The 23,326-nt window shown below is 52.4% G+C and overlaps 2 protein-coding genes across 3 annotated transcripts in view; both read left to right on the forward strand.

Moving 5' to 3' along the window:
• JAKMIP3 (Janus kinase and microtubule interacting protein 3) overlaps positions 1 to 2,421 on the forward strand; it is a 91,390-nt gene extending 88,969 nt beyond the window's left edge. Inside the window, exon 25 of the mRNA XM_075155315.1 lies at positions 2,278 to 2,421. The gene's annotated coding sequence lies outside the window, so the exon portion shown is untranslated. The remainder of the gene's footprint in view (positions 1 to 2,277) is intronic.
• A 2,746-nt stretch (positions 2,422 to 5,167) lies between these two features.
• Positions 5,168 to 23,038, forward strand: DPYSL4 (dihydropyrimidinase like 4). Of its 2 annotated transcripts, none has more exons than XM_075155492.1 (14): positions 5,168 to 5,410; positions 8,229 to 8,317; positions 8,962 to 9,146; positions 9,994 to 10,158; positions 11,556 to 11,617; positions 11,716 to 11,796; positions 14,034 to 14,102; positions 14,211 to 14,331; positions 15,039 to 15,195; positions 17,131 to 17,272; positions 18,349 to 18,519; positions 19,698 to 19,877; positions 21,747 to 21,918; positions 22,827 to 23,038. In XM_075155492.1, the coding sequence occupies exons 1-14, from the start codon at positions 5,168 to 5,170 to the stop codon at positions 22,916 to 22,918; spliced, it is 1,929 nt and encodes a 642-aa protein (XP_075011593.1). In that variant the 3' UTR covers positions 22,919 to 23,038. The 2 variants fall into 2 exon arrangements, with proteins under 2 accessions (XP_075011593.1, XP_075011594.1); XM_075155493.1 differs by lacking the exon at positions 5,168 to 5,410 and adding an exon at positions 6,026 to 6,148.
• The last annotated feature ends 288 nt before the right edge of the window (positions 23,039 to 23,326 follow it).

Here is a 23,326-nt window from a genome sequence, read left to right on the forward strand (position 1 = left end):
TTCTCATATTTTCCCCAGCAATTGTAAGAGATGCACGTCCGATGCTAACGCTGCCTGCTTCTCTCGGCCATATGGTCGCTCGTGCTGCTAATGCGCGGGTCAGTGTGGCTGCAAGGGCAGATGGCCCATCTGCTGAGCATCACTGGGGATGGCCTCATCCATAACCGCCAGCCTCCTCGCTTCCTACCGGGGGCACACGACAGGCAAGATCATGCGAAATGGGATTTACAGCTCAGGGTGGTGTGTTTAAACAAACTTCCAGCAAATCCCCTTAGTACCATTTATAAATAATGAAACATATATATCTCTCTCTATATATATATATCTCCTTCCATTGCAGTCCTGGTAAGAGGCTGTGTGTGATACTAACAGGCTAATTAAGGCAATCATTCCTTTTCCATATGAAATTTTATCCACAAACTTTGACGAATTGCATTTCTGGATTGCTCTATTTCAGTGAAGCTGCAGTTTTTCACAAGCAGTGAACGCTCAGGTGCACAAATATTACAGCTCCATCCATTACCATTTTTGAAATGCTTCTTTTGTCCCATTTTTACAGCTTTCTGAAAAAAAAATCTCTTTGGTGGAAGATTCCATGGTGAGGGAATGATAACCGTGTTCCTTTTAAAATAAGCGAACATCAGCCCTCCAGACAGTGCCCCAGACAGCATTTAAGTGACATTTGAAATGGCAGCGGACGTGATCTTGCGTGAGCACACAGCACCGTTGTTTGCCTTCACATAAACTCGTTGTGACTTACCCTGCCCCGGCGCTGCGCACCTGGTTGCTGTTTGGAGTGACGTACTCATGCATAAAACGAAGTGGCATCTTTAAAATTCAGTATTAATTACTCTTGATTTCTCTAAGTTCTGTGTCTTTTTAAGAATTGCTTATTAAAATTCTTGAGGGTTTATTTTCCACGTGTGAGCAGTGCAGCCCGTCTCGAGGCCGCTGGGTACCTGCAGGCTGGGCAGCCGGGCGGGCTGGGAAGGGTCAATTCGTTCCCCGCACAGCGCAAGAGGGCCGTGCTGGGGTTCGGTGTACCTACCGGTGAGGTTGGGGGGAGAAGGGGTGGGAAGGGGGGTTTCGCCTCCTTTCTAGTCTTTGGCTGAACTATTCTGCTTTCCATGTGTTTGCCCTAGAAATTCCTGTCCTGTCTGACGTTGGTCTCGTAGCTAAGTGTGAAAGAGAAAACGATGAAGAACGGTCCAAGAACGGAGCACACGAAGGGACAGAGCAGCTCGAAGGCAGCCTCCCTTTCCACCTAAGGGCGTGATGTCCTTTTGTGCCATCTCTCCTCACCTGAGGAGGTCAAATTTGGCTCCGCGGGTTATTAACTTAACCTCTCCATGACACAACTCCTTCTTCTGTCCACTCTACTGACATAAAACTATCAGTAGGGACCAACTATCTCTGAAGTACCTTATACTGCTGCATTGTCTCTTTGACGTCCCCCGTGCCTGGCAGTAGAATTTAGCATATATCGCTATCCTGGCAACGTATGGAGATGTATATCCACACAGGATGGCCATTGAATCCCGGGTTTGGAAATGGAGGGAGGGAATCGTTTCTTCCTGGAGGGCACGTTCTGCCACCAAATTAGGCAGCCTTTGTCAGCTCAGAAATGTAGCTAGACTTGTCTTAGCCTTCCTTCCTTTAATTTCTGATAGGAGAATAATCTGTACCCCTCCCTGTAAATAATAATCCCCAAACAAATCATCTGATTGCTATTTACCGACTGTAATGCAGACGTGGCAGTGTCTCAGCGTGTTGCAGGTCGCTGCTCATGCACTCGCTCTTTTGGGGTCCCGATCCGCAGCACTTTCCACGTGCTGGGAATTCTCTTGCACCAGTGGGATGCTCCAAAGGGGAGGGATGTGGGTGCTGTGGGAGGTGGCGTTCAGGAAAGGCGGCCTCAGAAGTTGCATGAAGCTAGATGGGGCAAATTTTAAATTCACCATTCATCGGTATCATCATTATGTTCTGAGTGTTACCTGAAACCTATTAGGGGAGATTGCTTAAGAAAAATGAATGATATAATGTATGGTACAGCCTATAGAAAATAGTACATTTAACATTTAATAAATTACCTTTTTTTTTCAGAGACCAACCAGCAATTGGATAAGCCTACTCCAACTGTAGACTTAATTGAGAGCTACTTAACACAATCTAGTAAACCCCATGAAATGGAAATGTTGCAGTGCTTGGGACTAAAAATCGTGTGCTGGAGAAAGAATCCCAGTTGTAGTTAACCCTGATATTTATTTTATTCTGTAGGTACCTGGACCGCTTTCAAAACTTGCGTTGAGTTTATAAAGCTACGAAGAAAATGCCTTGATACTGAAATTCTAAAACCTCTCCTTGTACATCAGTCGTCTGTTTTAAACCGGACAGTGTAAACAGCACAGGGAGCTAAACTACAAAAATGTAAGAAAATTAATTGTTCGGAAAAGTGTTACCCTTGTACTGAAGTAATATGACATTTTAAGTCAAAGGTTATGGATTTTGATATTAGCATATGATTATATTATAAAAGTAATGTAACAAATTCCAGTTCTACCAGATACAAATACCGATACCGGGATTACATTGATGAGCTACATTTTTACTTCTGCATTTCATGCTTAAAACATGCATCCCATTTCGAGTTCTACTTAAATACTTAATGTCTTAAAATATTTTATTTACTTGGAAGAACTGCAAACAACAGTTGAGGTAACTGCCTGCAGCCTAAGGCACTACTGAACCTCGCGGGAGATCCGCAGGAACGTGCTTTGCTGGCATCTCTGAAAATGCCTTAGCTGAGAGGCCTGACGATGCAGCACGGGAATTCGGGAGCTGCTGGGGGTGTGAATGTGAGAGATCCCCGGCACAGTGCTGGGGACTGGGAACGGCGACAGCCAGTGCGTTGGGACTGGCCTGGGTACATGTCATCACTGCTCAGGCCATGCTTTCGCACCTTGTGTGTATGTGTCTAGAATTTCAGTTCCGTTTTCCCATTAATTAGACTTTCTTAATCAAGTTTTTTTTAATTAAATGTACAGGACAGGTACATGTGTAAATAAGGGATTATGCTTATGTATATATTAATATTTATATGTGAAAAGATATGTACATAGGAAAGAAAAAAATGGCTCCAAGAACGTTTTCAAAACTGTTTCTTTCTTACACATGCACCAACAGGAAATTCACATAAATGTGCTCCTTAATTTCAACATGAGGGTTTCTGCTCAATTTTCAGTCACTTTGAGTTTGATCCCACTGGGGTTTTGTACGATGAGTTTGTACGATGAGTCCTTGACCGTGGCATGGAGCCACTCTGGAGAGAGTGCCACCCTTCATCCATGAGATGAGCTGTGTCAGATCTCGTTTGCTGTCTTCTCACCTCTGGGTCTTGCACATCTTTTAAAAGCAGGGTCTCAAAGCCACAGGGACCACGGCGGGGGGCATTACCCTAATCTGGGTTTTTTTCCTGCAGACCCTCCGTCCCTCAGTGCAGGTGTAAAGCGCCAGAGGAAAGCCGGGGTTCGCGGCCCGGGCAGGGACCCCCAGCCATTCTCAGGCTGGCGAGCGCCTGCTCCCCCTAAGGCGGGGGCTGCCAGCCACTCCAGTTTCTCACCTGTAAGCATCTTTTATAAATTCCCCAGATGTCCTTCAAACGACGACAAGGCGGGGCGCAGATAAACAGGTGTATCACTGTGCGTTACTGACACGGCACGATCGCTACGTTTCGCTTAGGAGAATTTGAGCAGTGTGTGTAGATGCGCTCGCCCCGGCACCCAGAGCTCCTGAAGGAGCGCCGAAGGGGTCGGGGACGCTCCCTGCCCGGGTCCCGCAGCCGTGCACAGAGCAACACGTCTAAACTGAAATCCATTGGAACTGCAGCTTGCTTTGTCAACAGCCGTGCGTCGTGTATTTCAGGCCTGTACTTCTTGTTCAAGCTGTTGGAGGACTGTGGCTATTATTTAAAGTATTCTGCTCCAGTAATATCTGTAGCCTTCAGTGTACCCTCGAGTGCCTTACACAGCTTGTGAACAAAACTGCTGACCGTGAAGAGAAAATGCACCCGAGAGTCGCTCTGGGGGGACCGATGCCAACTCCCTTTGCATCCCGAATGCCACCACCACCACCTCGCGATGGGCAGCGTGCGTTAGCACAGAAATGGATTTAGTTTAGACTCAGGAAATCGTATTGTAAATAATGTGTATTAAAGCCTGTACTTACGTATTGTACATTTTATAAAAAGGAACTATTGTAAATTTATGCAAAATGTAAACCAGAGAAAATGGGGTTTTTTTTCCAATGGCCAGTGTGCCGTGACTTGTGTTCTCTAATATAATCTCCTAATAACCATATCCTAAATACGTAATGTTTGGTTCAGTGCTGAAACAGTAATTGACAGGCCTAAAGTAGGGCTGGATTGATCAATTACAGAATTTTACACATATTTTTGTATTGTGATTCATATGATATATATCAAGAGACTTTCTATTCATTTGTAAAATACATAAAGTATTGTAAACTTTTAATAAAAAGATCTGTTTTAAACCTTCAAACGAGATGACTGTTTTGGTTCTTTTCCCAGGTTGCACAAAGGAAGCCTTCGATCAGTTACTGTAACTTTGCTGACTTTTGTTTTGTAATGCAATAGTTTTGAACCACTTTTTAAGGTCTACCTGAAAAACTGATTAAATCTTGAATAAAAAATATCCTGGCAAACCCACAGCAATGTAACTCACCTCCTGCTCGGCAGAATATTAACTTGTTCTCCCGTCGCTTCACTGCCGGTGGGGTCGAGCCCCTCCAGCACCCGTCGCGGTGGAGGGGCGGCCGGTGCGCGGCGCGGGGCGACCCCGCGGGGCCGTGACACCTCGCCCGCGGCCAGCCCTGCGCCAGACCGCGCTCCCGAGCGGGAGCCCACCCCGAGGGGCGACCAGCCCAGCGCTGGGGACGCACCCGCCCCGCCGAGGGCCGCTCTCCCGCGGGGCAGCCGCCGGCCGCCAGCGGGGCCGTGCCACGGGTGGATGGTCACGGCCAGCCGGGCGGGGCGGGCGGGGGCGGCTGTCGGTCCCCGGGCTGCTTTTAACGCGCTTCGCTCTTCTCCCCAGGCCCAGCCGGCTGCGGGAGCGCGGCGGGAGCGGAGCGGGGCGGTGGAGGCGGCTGGCCCATGGCGGGGCGGCGGGAGGAGCTGCCCGCCTGCTTAGCGGGGCTGGGCGCGGGCAGCCCGCGGCCGCGGCAGAAGCGCGGCGGCATGTTCTGCAGCGTGGAGGACGCCTTCGACAACAAGACGCTGGACTTCGCCTCGCTCGGAGCCCCCCGCCCCCGCTCCGGCGGGCCCCGCCGCGCCCCCGGCCCCGGCCCCGGCGCGGCCGTGCCGCCCCCAGGAGAGCCGCCCGCGGGCTGCCCGCAGGTAAGGGGCGGCTGCGCCGGGGCAGGGGCCGGGCCCGCTCCCCCTCTCCCCTCCTGCCGGCCCGGCCCCGGGGCAGGCACGGAGCCAGCCCCGGCCCGGCACCCTGCGCCCCACGAGGGGTAGCGGCGGCCCTCGCCCCTTCTCCTTCCGCGGGTCGCGGAGCCCCGGCCGGAGCCGCCCTGGCCGAGACCCCCCGGGAGGGCGAGCGGGGGCCCGTCCCGCCTCTTCCCATCCCGCCCCGCGGGAGCCCCGCGCCCGGGGAAGGCCGGCTGACCGGTGCTTGCAGGGGACGGTCCGAGGGGTGGCGAGCGGGCACTTCTCCGTCGGGGGACAATTTGCACCGGCCCCACGACCCCGGCCCCCGTCCGCGGCTGCAGGGCCGCTCCGGGCGGCAGCGGAACCGGGCAGGGGCTGCGCGCCCCGTCCCGCCGCCGGGCCCGCGGGGCGGCTGGGGCTGCGGGACTGACCCGCGCGGCTCCGCTCCGCTCCGCTCCTTTCCCCGCCGGGCCGGCTTTGTCTGCAGCGCCGGGAGCGCGGCCCCGGGCCGGCGTCGGGCGGGGGGAGCCGGCGGCAGCGGCGGGGGGCGCGCACGCAGGCGGGGACGTGCACAGACAGGGACACGCAGGCACACACACACGCACACACACACAGACACAGCCACGCACACGCACGCACATGCAGGCGGAGCGCGGCGGGAAGATGTCGCACCAGGGCAAGAAGAGCATCCCCCGCAGCACGGTGAGGGGCTCCTTGCGGGGGCGCGGGAGGGCGGGACCCCCGGGGGCTGCGGGCCCGGCCCGAGCCGGGGCCGGGGCTGGCGGGTCCCTCCCAGCCGGCGGTGATGGAGCGGGGCGGTCCCCGCCGCCCGTGGGGCTGGACACCCGGGGAGCGTCACTTGGGGTTTTGTCCGGTGCTGAGGGCCGGGGGCCCGGCGGTCTCGGCGCCCGGCGGTCAGCGCTGCCGAAGCAGCCGTCCCTCCCGAGCAGGGGATGCGGGCGGTGCAGCCTCCCGCCCCGCGGGCTCCGCCGCTCCCTTTGTTGGCCGCGGCCCGGCCTGAGCCCGCCAGCCCCGGCGCTTTGTCTGCCGCTGGCTGGGACGCAGCCGGGGTCCCGCCGGCAAAGCTCGGCTGCCGCGGGACAAAGGCAGGCGCGACCCTCACCGGGGCTGCAGGGCCGCCCCGCCGCCTCCCCAACTTTCGTTTGGGCGCCGAAAACGTGTTTCGGAAACGCTTTTTTCGCGGGCTGGGCTTGGCGGGGGAGAGGCATCTGCCTGCCTTGCGCCGTGCCCCGCTGCCCGGCGCCTGGTCGCCCCCGAGCCCCGGCCGTTACGGATCTCGCCGCCCGAGTCCGCCTTCGCGCCGGGTCCCGCGGGCGGAGCTGGCGGCGGCGGCTCCCCGAGCCCGCTGCGGGGGTCTGGAGCGGCGTGCGCTCCCCCGCCGGGCTGGCGTAGGAGGGGATTCCCTTCTCCTGCTGCCAGGGCTCCTCAGCAGGAGGAAGGAGAAATCGCTAGATAGCCATGCGGTTTTCCCCCTCGTTTTGCTGGCTCATGGCTGAGTTCCCTTGAAAACATCCCGGTGGCTGCCTGGCGCTGCGGGAGCGATCTCTGGGCGCGCGGGGCTGGAGCTGGTGTGGCACAGCTGGGACGGGGATGGGGATGGGGTGGGGATAGAGATGGGCATGGGGTAGGATGGGGATGGGGATAGGGTGAGGATGAGGATGGGGTGGGGATGGGGTGAGGATGGGCCCCGCAAAGGGAGGGGCCGTAGGGCTCTCCCGTGGGGCAGCCGACACAAGCTTCTTTTGATTGATTTTATGGGACAAGGGAAAACAATAAAAACGCAATAAAAACCTTGATAGTTTTAAAAACACAATGCAATTCTTTAACAGTTTTTTTAATATGACCCCAAAATGTTTTCCAGGCTGTTTGCATCAGCACACATTGCTGTGTTGTAAGTCATCTCCTGGGCTGTATTGCCACGTGCTCTTGCATCCCTCAGTTGTTTTTGTTCTAAGGCCACACTCTTTGTGTTGCCCATTTTAGCCTTGGTAATAATTTTTCTAGCAACACCAGAGTGGGAAAGGAATCCTCTTAAATTAGGCTGCAGTTCCACATTTACATAAATGCCACTGCTTTCTAATTATTCTGGTTAAAGATTCTGCAAATCTGACAACTGTGCCACTGTCTTGCTTTGAAGTGAGGGAAGTCCTCGAGGCATTATCTGCCTCACAAGACTGTGAAAGCTAATGAACGTCAATAAATGACCAGATTAATAAGATGCACTTAAATGTCTCTGTAACCGGAGCTGATGGAGGAGGCAGATACATGGCTGAGGTGCAGGATGTTATCTTGCAAGCCTTTTAAAACTGCTGAGAACTTCAGTCAGTCTCTGGACCTGCTCTGAAGGAGCTCTTGGTGGGCCTTCGGGGTGGCGGTGTGCTTCCTGCAAGGCAGGTCTGGAGCAGCGAAGGCTGGAGCACGCTCCCTTTGGCCGGCTCTGCTCAGAGATGCGCGGCTCAGACCTCTGAAATGGGGGGCATTCTGGTACCCTGAGCTGTCAGGCTCAGCTCTGCTGCCTGTACACCCCCAGACCGGTACCGCACTTCGTAGGAGAACATACGTTCCTCTCAAACGACAATTGTATATAGTTTTCTTTGCAAAATACAGTTGGGCTTTGGTGTAGCATAGTTTTTGGATATTCAACTAAACTTGTATGACTGAAGGGCAAATATTAAGTCCTAGGCTTAATGAAAGCTCGTAATGAGTAAAGTAGCATCTAAATAAAGGAATCTTTTAAAAAAGTGTGTTTTTTTCCCATTAGAGTGACCGACTTCTAATCAAAGGAGGAAAAATTGTCAACGATGATCAGTCATTTTATGCAGACATTTATTTAGAAGACGGTTTAATAAAGTAAGTTAAAAATTTATATTTTATAATGTAATTTCCAAGCATGATACAGTGCCATGGAATTCGAATAAGGTTCCTTTCCGTCATTTTTCTCTTGGAAATATGTTCCCTTTTTGAAAAACAAGGACAGCTTTTTAGAATAGTGTCAAGGCGGAACTACATTAGTGTACTTTTGTCCTGGCAAGACGAATAAAGTGCTGACAGTTTGTGCTCGGTTGTAAGTTGTGCGGGAGACGAGCGAGGAGCCAGGTTAAGCTCTGCAAAGGAGCACGTCAGTAGTGTACAGGGTCCGGCGCTGAGACCTCAGCAGCTCCTCTGCTCTGAGCGGGGTCCCTCAGGTGGTGGCCTGATGTGTCCCAGCGCCGCTGGGCGGGTGCTGGAGCCGGGAGGGGTGGGAGGGTGCTGCTGGGCCGGCGGGGCGGGACCCGCGGGGTTCTCCAGCAGACCCCGGCTCTGCTCCTGGCGCCGACCGAGCAGCTGCGCTCCCTGCGTGCCGCCGCTTCTGCCCCCGGGGAGAACCCGGCCCCGCGGTGCGAGGAGGCCTGGGCAGTGCACGCCTGCGTGCCTCGAGCAGTATTAGAAGTTGGGTTTGCATCTTCACTTAGAAGTTGTGGCCAATTAACAGGAGATCTTAATATCGTTTTCAGACAAATTGGAGAAAACCTGATTGTTCCTGGTGGTGCAAAGACAATTGATGCCTACGGCCAGATCGTGATGCCAGGGGGGATAGACGTCCACACCAGACTGCGGATGCCCGTCATGGGGATGACCTCTGCTGATGACTTCTACCAAGGCACGAAAGCAGCCCTGGCAGGAGGAACCACAATGATCAGTAAGATGGAGCAGCATTCGAACAGACTCCTGAGTAGAACACTGTTTAGCAAAATACATTGGGCCTTTTATCCTTGCAGAGGTTATTTACCCTCATAGCAGAGAAATGTTAATTTTTGCTGTAGAAATCAAAGCATTACAAAGCTAATTAAAATGCATTATGTGCCTTTCAGAACCTCCTTCCGTTGCTACACCCATACATAAAAGTGCATAGTTGCTCCTGCTTTACCTCATAAGAGAATAAAATAGAAGAAAACTTTAAACACCTTTTAATATGCTTTTAATAGCTTTACAAGTGTGTTTTTCTAAGAGTTTTTCAGCTCTGTGAGCATGGGTTCCGTTTTTGTGTAAATGTAAAATAATTTTGATTTCTGTTTTGTTCTTGTTCTGGTCCCAAGGCCCACTGTAGCATGTGGCTGAGGGACCAGTCTCAACAAGTCCTGGCGTAGCTCTGTACCGATCCCATAGCCAATACTGTAGGGAATAGGAGCAAAGATAAGAGAAGTGCAGTAACTGATGGGCTGTGCGTGACTGCACATGGAAAATGCCCAGGAGAGCTGTGCAAAAGTGTGCAAGGACACGGCCTCTCTCAGCTAGGTAGGCTGTGTGAAAAAAGACATAATAATAGCCGTAACTTGGAGTTCGTTTGTTCCACTTGTTTCACTTTATCTGGGAAATTTATTATCCTTCATCTTTAATCAATGCTATAAAAATGAATTAGTATTAAAATGTCTCCTTTTCACAGCAGTAAAGTCTTGCACAAGAATATCGGTGGCTGCTGCACTCTCCAGGTATTTCTCTAGCCCTCTCCCTGGCACGCGTGCTAACGCTGTGCGGTGTTTCCTCAGTTGACCACGTCTGCCCGGACGCTGGGACGAGCCTCCTGGCTGCCTACGAGCAGTGGCGCGGGAGCGCCGACAGCCAGGCCTGCTGCGATTACTCGCTGCACGTCGACGTCCCTCGCTGGCACGAGAGCCTGAAGGAGGAACTGGAAGCCCTGGTGAAGGACAAGGGTAAGGACAGAAAGAGCGGTATTCTGGCAATAACCCCACAAAACATCATAATTATTGCAGTACAGGCACATAAGCAAGTCGCCGCAGGGTAAGCTGTGATAGTTAGTGCTGCTCTGCCGCGCTCCTCCTACCCAGTGATAAATGGTACCTGGAGGGGACCTTCGCTGTTGAGGTGTGACCTGCCCGTCCTTCGCCATCGAGGAGAAAGGTGTGGACAGGGGTATTGACATCGGATTCATACCGCGACGCCTTGTTGTGTCTTCTCACCTTTGGGCAATATACAGCCCAGTCATGAAATCTGATTTTGGAAGCTGAAGGAACGGTATCGGGCACCCTGATTCAGGCTGCCTGATGTACAGATAAGTATTTAAATAAAAACATTCAAGATGCGGCCTATAGAATAAAACTAAGGTTTAGGCTTTCCATAGAGACTTCATTTGTGCCTGTAATTCCTGCACATCCTGAAATATCTGCGGGACGTGGCTTACTGGAAAGCAGGCCATGCGTCAGGAATTCATGCATTTCATTAATACTTATTTCCATGTGTGGAACTACATTTTGCTTTCAGATATGCTAATGTAGAGCTAAATGACTTCAGTGTAATTTGCAGTCTTGCAAGCAAGGGCTTTGTTGGTCAATTAACATAGAAATTTGCAGTGAATTTCCTATTAAAATACAGAGTGGCTGGAGTAATGTAGCTATTCCAAGCTTATACCAGATGTTTTTCGTATGTACATTCACATGAATTAGTTTATTTGTAATTCGATTGTGGTTTGGGATTAGTTGTTGCCTCTATCCATATAAAATGCAGCAGCAATTCTCTGGCTTTGACTCAGTGCTTCATGAATCATCCTTTATGTCAGGTAGAAATGATAGAAATTAGGATTACGTGCAATGCTGTATGCTAAGTACTGCCCGTCTCTTTCTCTAGCTAAATAGCAGTGCACTAAATAGCAGTGCTCTAATATTAGAGTCTCATCTTTTGCTGTAATTATTAGCACTAATACACTAATTCAAGGACAGTTATCAGAAAGAAGTTGAGGATAAACCATAAATTGAAATCACCACTGGAGGGAAGGCTCAGACTGGGAGCAATGCGTTTGATTCTGTGCATTCGTTACAGAGAGAACCTAAAATCAGAAATGGGCAGTGGGTTGGGTTTTTTTGGTTCAGGTGCCTCCAAAGACAGGGGTGCATTGTCTTTCATGGCTCCCAGGCTTTGGGGTTCAGTTCTTGTGGGGACAGTTCCCGTTTCAGCCCTTCGCCTTGCTTTGCTGTCAGTCTAACCTCAGCCGGCACAACCCCCGCTTCGAACGCCCCCTGCTCAGCCCGGACCGGGGCCCCGAGTTCTCAGCCGTGACAATAAACACACACACACGTCATTTTCTTTTCTCGAGGTGTGAACTCCTTCCTGGTTTTTATGGCCTACAAAGACAAACTGCAGTGCACCGATGCCCAGGTAATAGAGCCAGCCAGTGTCCAGTGAACGTCATCACCCACGCGCTGAGCGTGAGCTGCGATTTCTCTGATGTTGGGCAACCCACTGTCTCTTGGCAGATGTATGAAATATTCTGCATTATTCGAGACCTGGGGGCCATTGCCCAAGTGCATGCTGAAAACGGAGACATCATCGATGAGGTACGGTATTTATATTCATTTAAATCAAAGGGTGACCAGAGTATTTTGATTTAAGGCAAAGTGCTGACTTCAGCAGATGGGCTGTAGTGTCTCGTGGAAGATGGAGCAGCGCCAGCGCGCTTTTAGCCTTCAGTTGGTGCTGCAAATTCGGTAGGGATCGGTCCAGACGCGAGAAGGAGGAGCAGCCTGCTGTGACACCGGGTTGCTTCGGGGAGGGGAGCAGCGAGCACTTTGCAGTGTCTGCGGTCCGCAGGGCATCACCCCGGTCGCTCACCTCTGAGATCTCCGGCCAGAGCCGAGCCAGCTGAGCGGCCTCGGCCGGTCCGTGCGCGTGGGCACCGAGCCTGGCGGCAGCCGGGGGGATGGAGAAGCGGTGCTCCTGCCTCCCGCCCTGCGCCTCCGCCCACGCGCCGGGGGATCTGCTCTGCGGGGTAAGCTGCTTACCCCCGCCTTGGAGGGAGAGGGCGGGCAGGAGACCCTGTGGTCTGCACGTGCAGGCAGAGGAACGCGCAGGAGGATCGGGGGCACCTGCTGAAATCGGCAGCATCCTCCCAATTCCTTGCACGCGCTTGGGTGTCGTCACAGAAATCTTTACAAGGACAGTTCGTGGTTCCCAACAAGTACGTTTTGGGGCTTCTTAAAGGATGACTGTCCTGGTTTCGGCTGGGATAGGGTTTAAGTGACACTTTATCACATTATGTATCTTGTTTAGAAGTCTTGAGTACTTGAGAAAATAAAGAGGTTTGGATCTTTTGAAATAACGTACATTACATTTGGCAATATTTATCTCCAAAAATGGTACTCGGGAACCTCCTTGGTATTGCAGACTTGGCTTACGTTCATTATTTTTCCTTTTTACCTTTAGAAAAAAAAATCTTAGATACGTACTGCGATGAGATGATGCTAGGTAGAACTAGACTTGCAGTTCCTTTTAGCTTACGGTCACGCAAGCGTTCGGTCTGGTGCGGGAGGAGAGTGTAAAATGAAAGCAGGATCCCAGTCCTTCAAATGGGCTTATTTGAACAAACAGGGTAAAGGCTAATTCCCACCTCCCCGGGATTTTATCTGAGAAACCTTTTCTTCAGCTGGCTGTGAAACATAATGTGATCCCAAGCAGTTCAATATCTTCAGAAGTATTTCTTTAAGCTGCCAGCGTGATGACACTCGAGCCCTGGGGACAAACTCAGAGGGTATCTGCAATAGGAGTACAGCGGGTGGAAAAACATCCTCTAAGAGCAGGATAAGGCCTGCGAGATCTGGTCCGCAGTGTCGAATAATGTCCTTGCATCGAATGCCAGCTCCGTGATGATGATACAGAACATGATACAGAACATCACAGAAAGGGAACTGGATGAGGTGTGTGCTAGACATCTGCTTGCAAAGACAACGTGAGTGACCTGGGTGCAACCCAGTGTTCATTCCAGTGTCTGTCACCGTGGGGTCCCAGCTAACGTGGAGTCCCTGCAGGGACTTGATTTGTGCCCAAGGTGACGTGAGGCGGTGGCAGCGGGGACCGAGTGCGTCGCTCTTCGGGGGAGCTGGCGCTGCCGGCGCAGCGGAGCCGGGTGGGGAGGACGTGGGCGCAGCCGGGTGGGCCGCTGGCCTTCAGCCCGTCTGCTGGGGCACCAGCCGCACAAAACCTGCCCCCCGCTGCCCCCCAGCACTGCGAGGGGGCGAGCAGCAGCAGCCGCCTTTCGTCTGAGCCACGTCCCCGCAGCGGCGTGGCGAAGTGCACCGGGGGCGGGGAATGCGCGCGGCCAGGCGAAGCTCTGGCGAGGTGGCACCTGCTGCGCCCCGCTGACGGTCTCACTGCCTTGCACCCATCTCTGCTTCCTCCCTGGGCTTCTCGGGGCAGCTCCATCAGCCTCAGGTCTGGGGGAAACATCTGTTCCTTTCCTGTAGCCGTGCATCGTGTCTAGCACAGCCTTAGAGTAGCGGTTTAGAATCCCACATCCTCCAGAAATATAGCTGGGTTTGAAGAGAGGGGAAGGGCCAAAGGTACCACTGGGACACAGCAGTTCCCAGTCCAGAAATGCTCCCACAGCATGAGGTGGGTCTGCTAGGAAGTAGCTGCAGCAGTTTATGGAGTGTCACAGGTATAAGTGGTATCGCCTAGTTGTATTCCTGGACTTCCATCATCCTTCCGATACTTCTGAAAAGGTGTTTTATGTCCCGCATCCCTTCGGACAGGCTGTTCGTATCACTGACTGCTCCTTTGTTCATCTTTGTCCACCTAGGAGCAAAAGAGGCTGCTGGAACTTGGGATTACCGGGCCAGAAGGGCACGTCCTCAGCCGCCCCGAGGAGGTAACGTCTCCAGTCCTTCAGCAGAACTACCCGGGGGTTTAGAACAGCCGCTGCGGCTGTAGCAGAGGTGCCCGGAGACGGCTTCTGCCTGTGTTCTGGTGTCCACAGGTGGAGGCGGAGGCGGTGTACCGTGCAATTACCATTGCGAAACAAGCCAACTGCCCCTTGTACGTCACCAAAATAATGAGCAGAGGTGCAGCAGATGTGTTAGCTCAAGCAAAGAGAAAAGGTAAAGCGTTGTTTCATATTTGCATGCTAATTGAGCCTATTAAAATATGTCCAGGAATATCATTCCAGCTGCAAGGTTTAAGAACTCGTTATCACCCAAGTTCTCTCACAGCTTAAGGGTGCTAAAACTTGGTGTTGGCTTTTCTTCAGAGTGTGGCAGAGCTAATTGCTCTGAGCTGGAGAGATTTGAGGAGATGTGCTTGAAACTTTGACACCTGAATCTCAGTAGACGCAGCTGAAAAAAAGGAAATAATTCACTTGCAATCATTTGTCGCGAACTAAACGAAAAATGGATCTGGAGCAAGCTCCAAATTCAAACTGGGGGTAGAGTGGGAAGAGCTGGAAGCAATCCTGCAGGGAGCAAGACAGAAGGCCATGCCCAGGGACAGACGGGGGTCCACAGCCACCTCTGCCCCCAACCAGGAGACTCTGCTTTGTTTTAGAGGAAGGCGTGATGGTTTGCAGATATGAATGTATGTTTGGTCTAAGGAGAAAATAGATGGGTTCAGAACTTGTTTTGACAGCATTTCCCAGTCAAATGAGATAATATCTGAGGGATTAATGTGAATTTGAAAAGCTGAAATACTGAGAACACTGAAAAGAAGTGAAACCATCTTGTCTTGTTAACGGCAGTAGTTGTCCGCACTGTCTGAAAAGAGGCCGCAGGGCATGCGGCGCGTTTGCACTCATTAATTGATTGCTCTGTAGGCGCGGTTGTGTATGGGGAGCCCATTACCGCCAGCCTGGGCACCGATGGGTCGCACTACTGGAGTAAAAACTGGGCCAAAGCCGCAGCCTTCGTCACGTCTCCCCCCATCAGCCCAGACCCCACCACGCCGGATCATCTCACCTCCCTCTTGTCCTGGTGAGTTCCGTGTCGGCACGGATGCCTGAGCGCGTCTGTCGTCTTTGCATCCCGCCTGCATTTGTTCGAATGCCATTTGCAGTGACAGCACCGCCTGCGGAGCAGGGGCTGGCCGGGGGGGCCGCAGCCCCTGACCCCCTTTCGCTGGTGGGTGACAGCCTCCCTGTTCCGGGGGCACCCCCAGCCTTCTCCCATACCTGGGCACTGCAGGGTGCAGCAGCAAAGCAAAGGCTGGCGAGCGATTCAGCCGTCCCCTTGATATTGTAATCAGAGTCGGAAAAACAACCTATCGATTGTTGCACTTTTCCATATCAAAAGAATAAATCTCCGGGTTTTTGAGCAAGGAGCCAGGTGACTCTTTCAAAAAGAGTCTAAATTATGTTTTGATGAAGCCAGGTAATAGTTACCACATTTCCTGTGTAAAAACCAGGCTCCCGCTGCCCGGTTCCTCCTCCAGGACCGGAGCGGGGGAGGCGCAGCGTCCCGCGGGGTGGCCAGGACACCCCAGCGCAGGAGGGACAGCCGTCGCTGTGTCCGAGGGAAAGCCTCCTGCGCTGCCTTCGCATTAAAGCAAAAAGAAGGATTTTATCGGAAGCAGTGTTGGGCATTTGCAAGATTTTAAAATGTGTGAAACAAGCTTTTAGGGCACGTCACCATGTGGAGTTGTTTCGATGTGTTGAGTTAGGCAGCAAAGCCCCCGGGGCCGGCAGGAGCGTCTCTGGAGCCGTGCACGGACCAAGCGGGTGCTGGCAGCCCAGACCGGGCAGGGGAATGCGAACGGGCAGGGGAACGCGAACACCCATGTGCTGGGGCTGCATGCAGGGACGCAGCCGCCAAGCTGTTAATCACGCTGGAGCTTTGCCACGGGCCAGGGTTTCACATTGCACAGCAAATAGGCACCAAATTTGTCACTGCCGCCTTGCAGAAAGCAGTCGGTAGAAGTGGGGATTCATTCACAGCGGAGGGTTTGCATGCAGGTGCCTACAGCTCGGCCCTAGCATCTTCTCTGCATTAACTGCAGTTTGGTATGGGTGGAGTTAGAAGAACCAGGTCCAGAAGTAATGCATGAAGAATTTTTGAAGTGGGGTGAGAGATGTTTATGGATACAGATAATTGTAAAATAATTGCATTCAATATATATTTTAAAGAAGAAATAAACTTTTCTTAGAATTCCCTGAAATGTGATTTTTTTTCCTAGAAGGATAAATAGTTGTTAACAAGAGAAAAGTGTTTCATGTTAGTATGTTTTACATAGTATGTAAAGATATCTCAATACACGTAATGTTTTCTTAAAAGAGGCAGTCAAATACAAGCATAGTTCAGGCTAGCACAGCTTTGAGATGGAGGCATGCTCCCAGGCTCGCCAAGCTACACATGCTCAGTTCTCTTCTTGCCCTGCCGTGCCCTGCCCGCCAGCATGGATCCAGTTCCTCCCACTGCAGTATACGATAGTACCTAACATTTGGGTTTATCCAGGATCTTGTTTTACTTAACCGTATCCTTGTTTTAAAAGAACCTGAGGTTCAAAAGGAAGGTGCAAAGATTAAAATGTTGGCTTAAATAGTAAAAATAACGGCCAGTTTAGGAGAAAATATAAATAGTATTATGAGACTGCTGCATCTTTTCGATGATTCCAGTGCTTAATTCTACTATAAATTAATAGAGTGAGGTGCCTCTGCGTACCTGTAGAAATTGCCTTTTAACTTGACTTCCCTTGGGATTTACGGGCCGTAAGTCGCCTGCCTTTACAGCCTTGGTTGGTGAAACCAGTCTGTACCAAACAGAGGGAGCACGAAGCCCACCAGCCATGAGTGCCACACGCGGTCTTCCAGGCGAGGGTGGCTTTCGCCGGCCGAGCGCCGCGGTGTCAGAGGGCGGGGAGGAGGTGGTTGTGCCGCCGGGTGCCTGCTCTGACCCTCTGCTGCGCTTTCCTAGCGGGGACCTGCAGGTTGCAGGCAGCGCTCACTGCACCTTCACCACCGCGCAGAAGGCAGTGGGGAAGGACAACTTCACCCTCATCCCCGAGGGAACCAACGGCATCGAAGAGCGGATGTCGATAATTTGGGAAAAGTGTGTGGTAGGTACTAAAATAACGCTGATTCCTTGCGAAGCTATGGATGCAAGCGCACGTGAGCAGTGCTTGTGCTAGGCGATGTCAGCGTCCTCGTTAATTCAGACGAGCCAGGAGGTGTGACATTGTCTAGACTGCTACTTCAGAGGAGCCTGCTAATGAGAAAATGTGACACTCGAATGCCTTCAAAGTGGCTTCAAAGGCCTCGGTACGGGGCTCATCCACCCCGCTCGCACTCGCAGTCACAAGAGAAGGTCTCTCCAACGCGTTTTCCTAAGGGTAAGACGTGACGTTCCTCTTCCCTGGTGCTTGCAGGAGGCCTGGGGAGGTGGATGGGGACAGGGCGTCTCTCCCTTGGTGGCCGTGGCTGTGGCCGTGCCTGCCAGCTGCCCGGTCGCCCCCGGCCCCACCAGAGGGGACAGGTTCCCGCGGCAGCTCCGTGTCTGCCGGGCAGAGGAGCTGCCGAGGGAGAGCCGCGGCACACGAGCGTCTGGCCAGTGGGACCAAGTCCCGTGTCCCTGCACACCGGTGCACCCTGCTCTCCCAAGGAGCACCCCTGGGAGGCTCGAGCCTGCATCCCACGGAGCAGACACCTCTGGGCGGACTTCCAGGAGCTTGGGAACCAAGCCACCCTGAAGTCTCTGTCTTAGGTAGGCTTTGAACAAAGATAAATAGAATTTGTCTTAAGATAATAAAGAAAGATGATAAATGGCACTATTTGTGTTCACTTCCAGTCTTTATTGAAATATCCGTAACCGTCTTTAGTGAACGTACAGGGAATTGGAGCCTACCAGTGAAGGTCTTGTTTTTCAGAGATCTTAAACTTCAGAGTCCAGGAAAAATAAAACCCATCTATTGACAAGGCTCAGCCCCCCCTGTCTCTCTTTTCCCCACAATTGCAGCCCTGTCGCAGTGCGGATCCTCACACCGCACGGTCATGGGGTTGGATCCTGCGATTTCTTCTGCTGGTGCCTCGTTCCTGCTGGTGGGAGAGCGCGGGACTGGCCTTGGGGCCGGGGCTGCTGCCTGCTGGGAGCAGGGCGCGTCTCCGGGGATGCTCCTTCCTTCCTCCTGTTTCCCAGGTCTCCGGGAAGATGGACGAGAACGATTTTGTAGCGGTGACCAGCACCAATGCTGCCAAGATCTTCAACTGCTACCCCAGGAAGGGGCGCGTCGCTGTGGGTGCTGACGCGGACTTGGTTTTGTGGAACCCCAAGGCTACTAAAATCATCTCGGCAAAAACCCACAATCTGGTAAAATATTTCTTAAGTTATTTTCTTGGCCTGGTTTTGGAGTCAGGAGAGTAAAGCAATATGTTTCTTCAGATCAGAAAGATCAGATCATTCAGCAAGGGAGGAGCTGTTTATGTGGATAAAGTGATGAAGGACCTTGCATTTGCTTTTAAAAATACAAGCAAATGGAAATATCCTTTGGCTACTGTGAAGGGTAGGATTGTAACCGAGCAGCAGTGACTTCTCTGAGACAGTCTGCGCCTGGTACAGAAATTTTAAGATCAATGTATTTGCTGTGGACTTGTAAGTGCTGAACTTGTCTTGTATCGGCTTTATATCTGTTTAACATATCGGCATCCTTCCCGAAGAGCCAGACCCGTTCCTGCGCCGGCTCCGTGGGTGCTGCCTGTCCGTAGGGGTCACTCAGGAGAGATTTGGGTGCATCTTAATGGCATTTTAGCCGGGGTTTTTCAGGCCGTGGACATCCCCAAACTAATTTCCAACATGAGCCTCGGGCAGAAAGCTGCAGTTGAAAGAGGGTGAGGTGTTGTGAGGAATGTTGGCAACAGAGCTGGTTGAAGTTAATGTAGAAACATTTTGACCCATGCGGGTTTTTTCACCAAAATGTTTTTTGTTGAAGAAAATTATTATTATGATCGAAATATTCATGTCTTTTCTTTAAAAAAGAGGAATAGGTTATTTTTTGGTCCAGAAAAGTTTATTTTTTTGATAGTTTGTTAGTGATAGTAATGGGAGCATTTGAAGAAAGTGGCACGATTTTTGCATTTCTCACAAAACAGACCTGACTTTCCGTACCTGTTTTGGTAGAAGACTTGAGGTGACTTGGAAGAAACGAAGAACTTCTGTCCCCAAATGGAGAACTTAACCAGAGCTCTTCTGGGGCTTAGAGGGAATTAATTGTTCGCGTATAGTAAAAGTCTAGTTTGCTCCAGGAGTGCTGCATGTCTTCTGGGCAAGTACTGAGTGTTTTGAGGATTTAGTTTCTCCATTCCAGTTTGCTGAAGTTCATCCAATTGGAAGAACCTTACTATCTGAAATGTAAAGGGTTAGTTAAGAACAACTCATTGTGCACAAGGAGCAATGTACAAAAACGGGGGCGGGGGGGTATAGTTGGCCAGACTGTCACCTTCTCTTCTTGTATCTTAAACATATTGAATATCTTGGTTTGGTCTTTCCAGAACGTGGAGTACAACATATTTGAAGGCACAGAGTGCCACGGGGTTCCTACCGTGGTCATAAGTCAAGGAAGAGTGGTTCTTGAAGATGGAAACCTGTTTGTCACCCAGGGGTCAGGTCGCTTCATTCCTAGAAAGACATTCCCTGATTTTGTTTATAAAAGGATAAAGGCAAGAAACAGGGTAAGGAGAATTCTATTTGCAGTAATCCCGTATTTTCGTTGCGATCTCTGCATTGTTCTATTGCAGTCACTGTGGTAGTAAGCTTTCTGATGGAATAGGCAACAGAAACAAGAATATTATTATTTCTTCTTAGGCCTTGGAAATTTGTAATGTTGTCATGTAACTGCTTTGGTGTGTGGCTTGGCACATTAATCAATAATGCCTATTTTAGTATTATAATTAATAATACTAGTATTATTAGTATTATTTGCCTATTATAAAGTTATAAAGCAAAAATATGATGTCTAGCAAATCTGGTTTTGTTTGTTTTGCATTGAGGTAGAAGGGAGGAATTCCCCTCCTGCCTGTATTGGAAAAGTTTATGTTACTGTATTACCAGTAACTGCTTTGCATCTGTCAAAGACTAACGGATGTAGCGTTCGGTAGTTGCTGGAAATACAGTAAGATAAATCCTTCAGTGTGCTAGCACAGCTTTTTTAGGAGATAGGAAGGAGAAATGAGCCTCTTAACAGCTCTGCCCTCCTTCCTTTTCCCGTGTGTTATTTCAGCCATTTTCATTATGCATTGTAGATGAAGGTAGAGCAGAAATCATTAACCCCAAGTTACCTGCAGAGGCAGCTGCAGCAGTAACCCCAGCTCCTGGGGTGCCTCGGGGTGCCTGGGGGTGCCTCTGGGGTCAGGGTGGGATGGGGATGGGAGCTGCCAGGGCCCTGCGGGATGGGGATGGATGGGAGGCTGCCAGCTCCCTGCGGGAGGCCGGGTCTCCCCCGCGGCCCTGCCCGGTGGTGGGCAGACGTCCCCATCCCCCCTCTCGCACAGAGGAGCGGCGGGGCGGGCTGGCCGGTCCCGTCGGCCGGGGCAGAGGGTCCCTGGGCTCCTTGTTCATGGTCAAGCTGCATCTCTGTCCGTTGCGGAAGCAGACACCCTGAAGCAGACACAGTGCCGTATATTTTATCGTAAAGGACGGAGTTTGGTAAGCACAAACCTTGATGCACAGCGAGCTGAAGCCCCTGCTCTGGCGGGCTGACAAGCGGCTGTCAGCCCAGGCGCCAGGGTTGGTTCGCGCAGTTAATGTGTTCGGGCAGGCGCGCTCGGCACTTTGCAAACAACCCGGAGGCCTGCCCGTGCCAGCTCTCCATCCTTGATTTAACCAGAGTTTTGACAAAAGCAAAGGTCAAAAAGAGTGCTGAGCAGGGTATTTTCTTTACAAGATATTCAGCATGATGAAGACAAAGGTCACATAAGAGAAAATTCTACAGAAAATGCTATATACTTCTTGATAACCTATCGTCTGTGCCTTTTTAATTTGAAACCCAGCACTTTTCATCTTCAAAACAAGTCCCTTCTGACCCTGTGGTTGTCAGAGGGCTGTCACTGCTTCGCCTGGGAAGAGAAACAGCCTTCAGGAAATCCGTGATGAAACACTGGTAACGAAGTCGTTATGGCTTCGGCTCCCCCAACAGTCGTGAGCGCCCGGGCTGAGCTCAGCCCCTGCGGGAGGACCTGACGGTCACACCGGGTGACGCCGGCTGGAAGGTGTCCCTGACGCAGGGGAGCCCGGCCCCTGGCACGGCGGGCACCCCCGGCCCCTCTAGGAGCCCCTTTTCCCGGGGGGACGGGGCCTCTGCCTGCATCCTCCGCTCGGCTTTGAGGGTCGAAGTGCCGCCGGCTGCCCCGTCCTGCCCGGGCTGCCCCCTCCCTGGGAGGCATCTGGCCTGGTCTGTTTGGGGGTGCAGTCTCCCCAAAAGCCCTCAGTAAGGGGTTAAGCACAGACAGGAGGTCAACGAGTCGTTACCCACACGTTGGGCCCGGTTCTTGTTCACCTGCGCTGAAACGCGTGCCTGACGTGTCTCTCACCCCCTCCCGCAGCTGGCGGAGGTCCACGGCGTCCCCAGAGGGCTGTACGACGGGCCGGTCCACGAGGTCCTCGCCAGCACCAAGGCCGTGGCCCCCACCCCGGCGTCCAGGATCGCGCCCTGCGCGGGCAAAGCCCAGGCCCCTCCCGTGCGCAACCTCCACCAGTCGGGGTTCAGCCTGTCCGGTAGGGCCGGGGCCCCCAAAGGCGGGGGCTGCAGGCGGCGGGGGGCTGGTTTGCGTGGGCGTCACAAAGTCCCGGGCGTGGTGAGCGGCGGGGCAAAGCTGAGGAATAGGAACTTAACTTTCGCTCGGTAAAAAGCGATCCGTACTGTTGCAGCAGCCGAGGGGCTAATTGCAGCACAGAAACCTCTAGAACGTTTTACGGTGTCTATGTAAATGCACTGACGCACGTATACGGCAGAGCCTGGCGGGGGCTGCGGGGCGGCTGTGAGTACAGGCTCCTGGGAGGATGAGGCCGAAGGTGAGGGAGTCACCGCGGCCCTCCCGGGTCCGGGGGACGCTGCCGCGGGTGTCGGGGGGTCGGGACTTCAGCCCCAGCTGCGTCCCCTGCGAGTCAGGGGCTAGACTTGGTTGGGTTTGTAGAGATTAGCCAAATAACTCCATTTTCAGGAGCCAAAAAGATAATTTCTTCAGGCTTTTTGTGTAAGCAGGCAGCGATTCAGCATCGCCCCACTCGGCATCCTGCAGAAATCTGCCCAGCAGCTTTAGGGTCCTTGGAAAGCCAATGCTCTGCCATAAAATGACTGTCGTAATTTTGTTTTCTTAGCTGGTTGAAATCAGATGGATCACATACTGTTTAATGAATGTACAAGGTCCCACGTTTTATTGTATAGAAACTGTTTATTTGCAGGAAAGCCACTTACAATGTCTTCCAGAAAGAGGCAACAAAAAATAAAGACGTTCAGGCAAATAAAGCCATTCCAAACTGTGGTATGGTAACATAGTGTCCAAAATTATATATAATGAAAACGCTAGTATTTCCCACAAAGGGAACACTTCATGATTTGTGCATTTAAAGCAGCGGGACTCCCACACCGTGCCGACACCGCGCCCCTCTGTCCTCTTCCCTAGGGTCGCAGGCAGACGACCACATCGCCAGACGCACGGCTCAGAAGATCATCGCCCCGCCGGGGGGTCGGTCCAACATCACCTCGCTGTCCTGACGGCCCCCGCGCCCGCGGGGCAGCCTGGGCGCTGCGCTCTCCCCCCGCGCTGCCGGCGTGGCTGTCCCCGCCGCCGGGGCGTGCTTGGGTCCTGCCGGGGCCAGGTCCAGCCGGGAAGGGGACGGTGGGTCGCCCGCAAGCTCAGGATGAAAATCGAGCGTTCGTCAGCTGCCCCGGCCCCTTCTTCTCGTAGGTAGAAAATAGAGTAACCCTCCCGAGAGGTAGCGCTCCCATCTCGATTTCTCCCAGTCTGTGTTTCTTCACTAGCTCCTCGGAAAGCCCTTACCTTGTGCATGCGGGCACCTAGACGTACGCTTGGCAGCGTGCTCAGCCGTGCTGCTGGCTGGCTTGCGGCCAGGACGAAAATGAAGGTGCATTTGGCTGGAATACGCTCCTTTCTAGTAGCAT

This window comes from Calonectris borealis, chromosome 7 (assembly GCF_964195595.1).
Source record: "Calonectris borealis chromosome 7, bCalBor7.hap1.2, whole genome shotgun sequence".
Taxonomy (NCBI): Eukaryota; Metazoa; Chordata; class Aves; order Procellariiformes; family Procellariidae; genus Calonectris; species Calonectris borealis.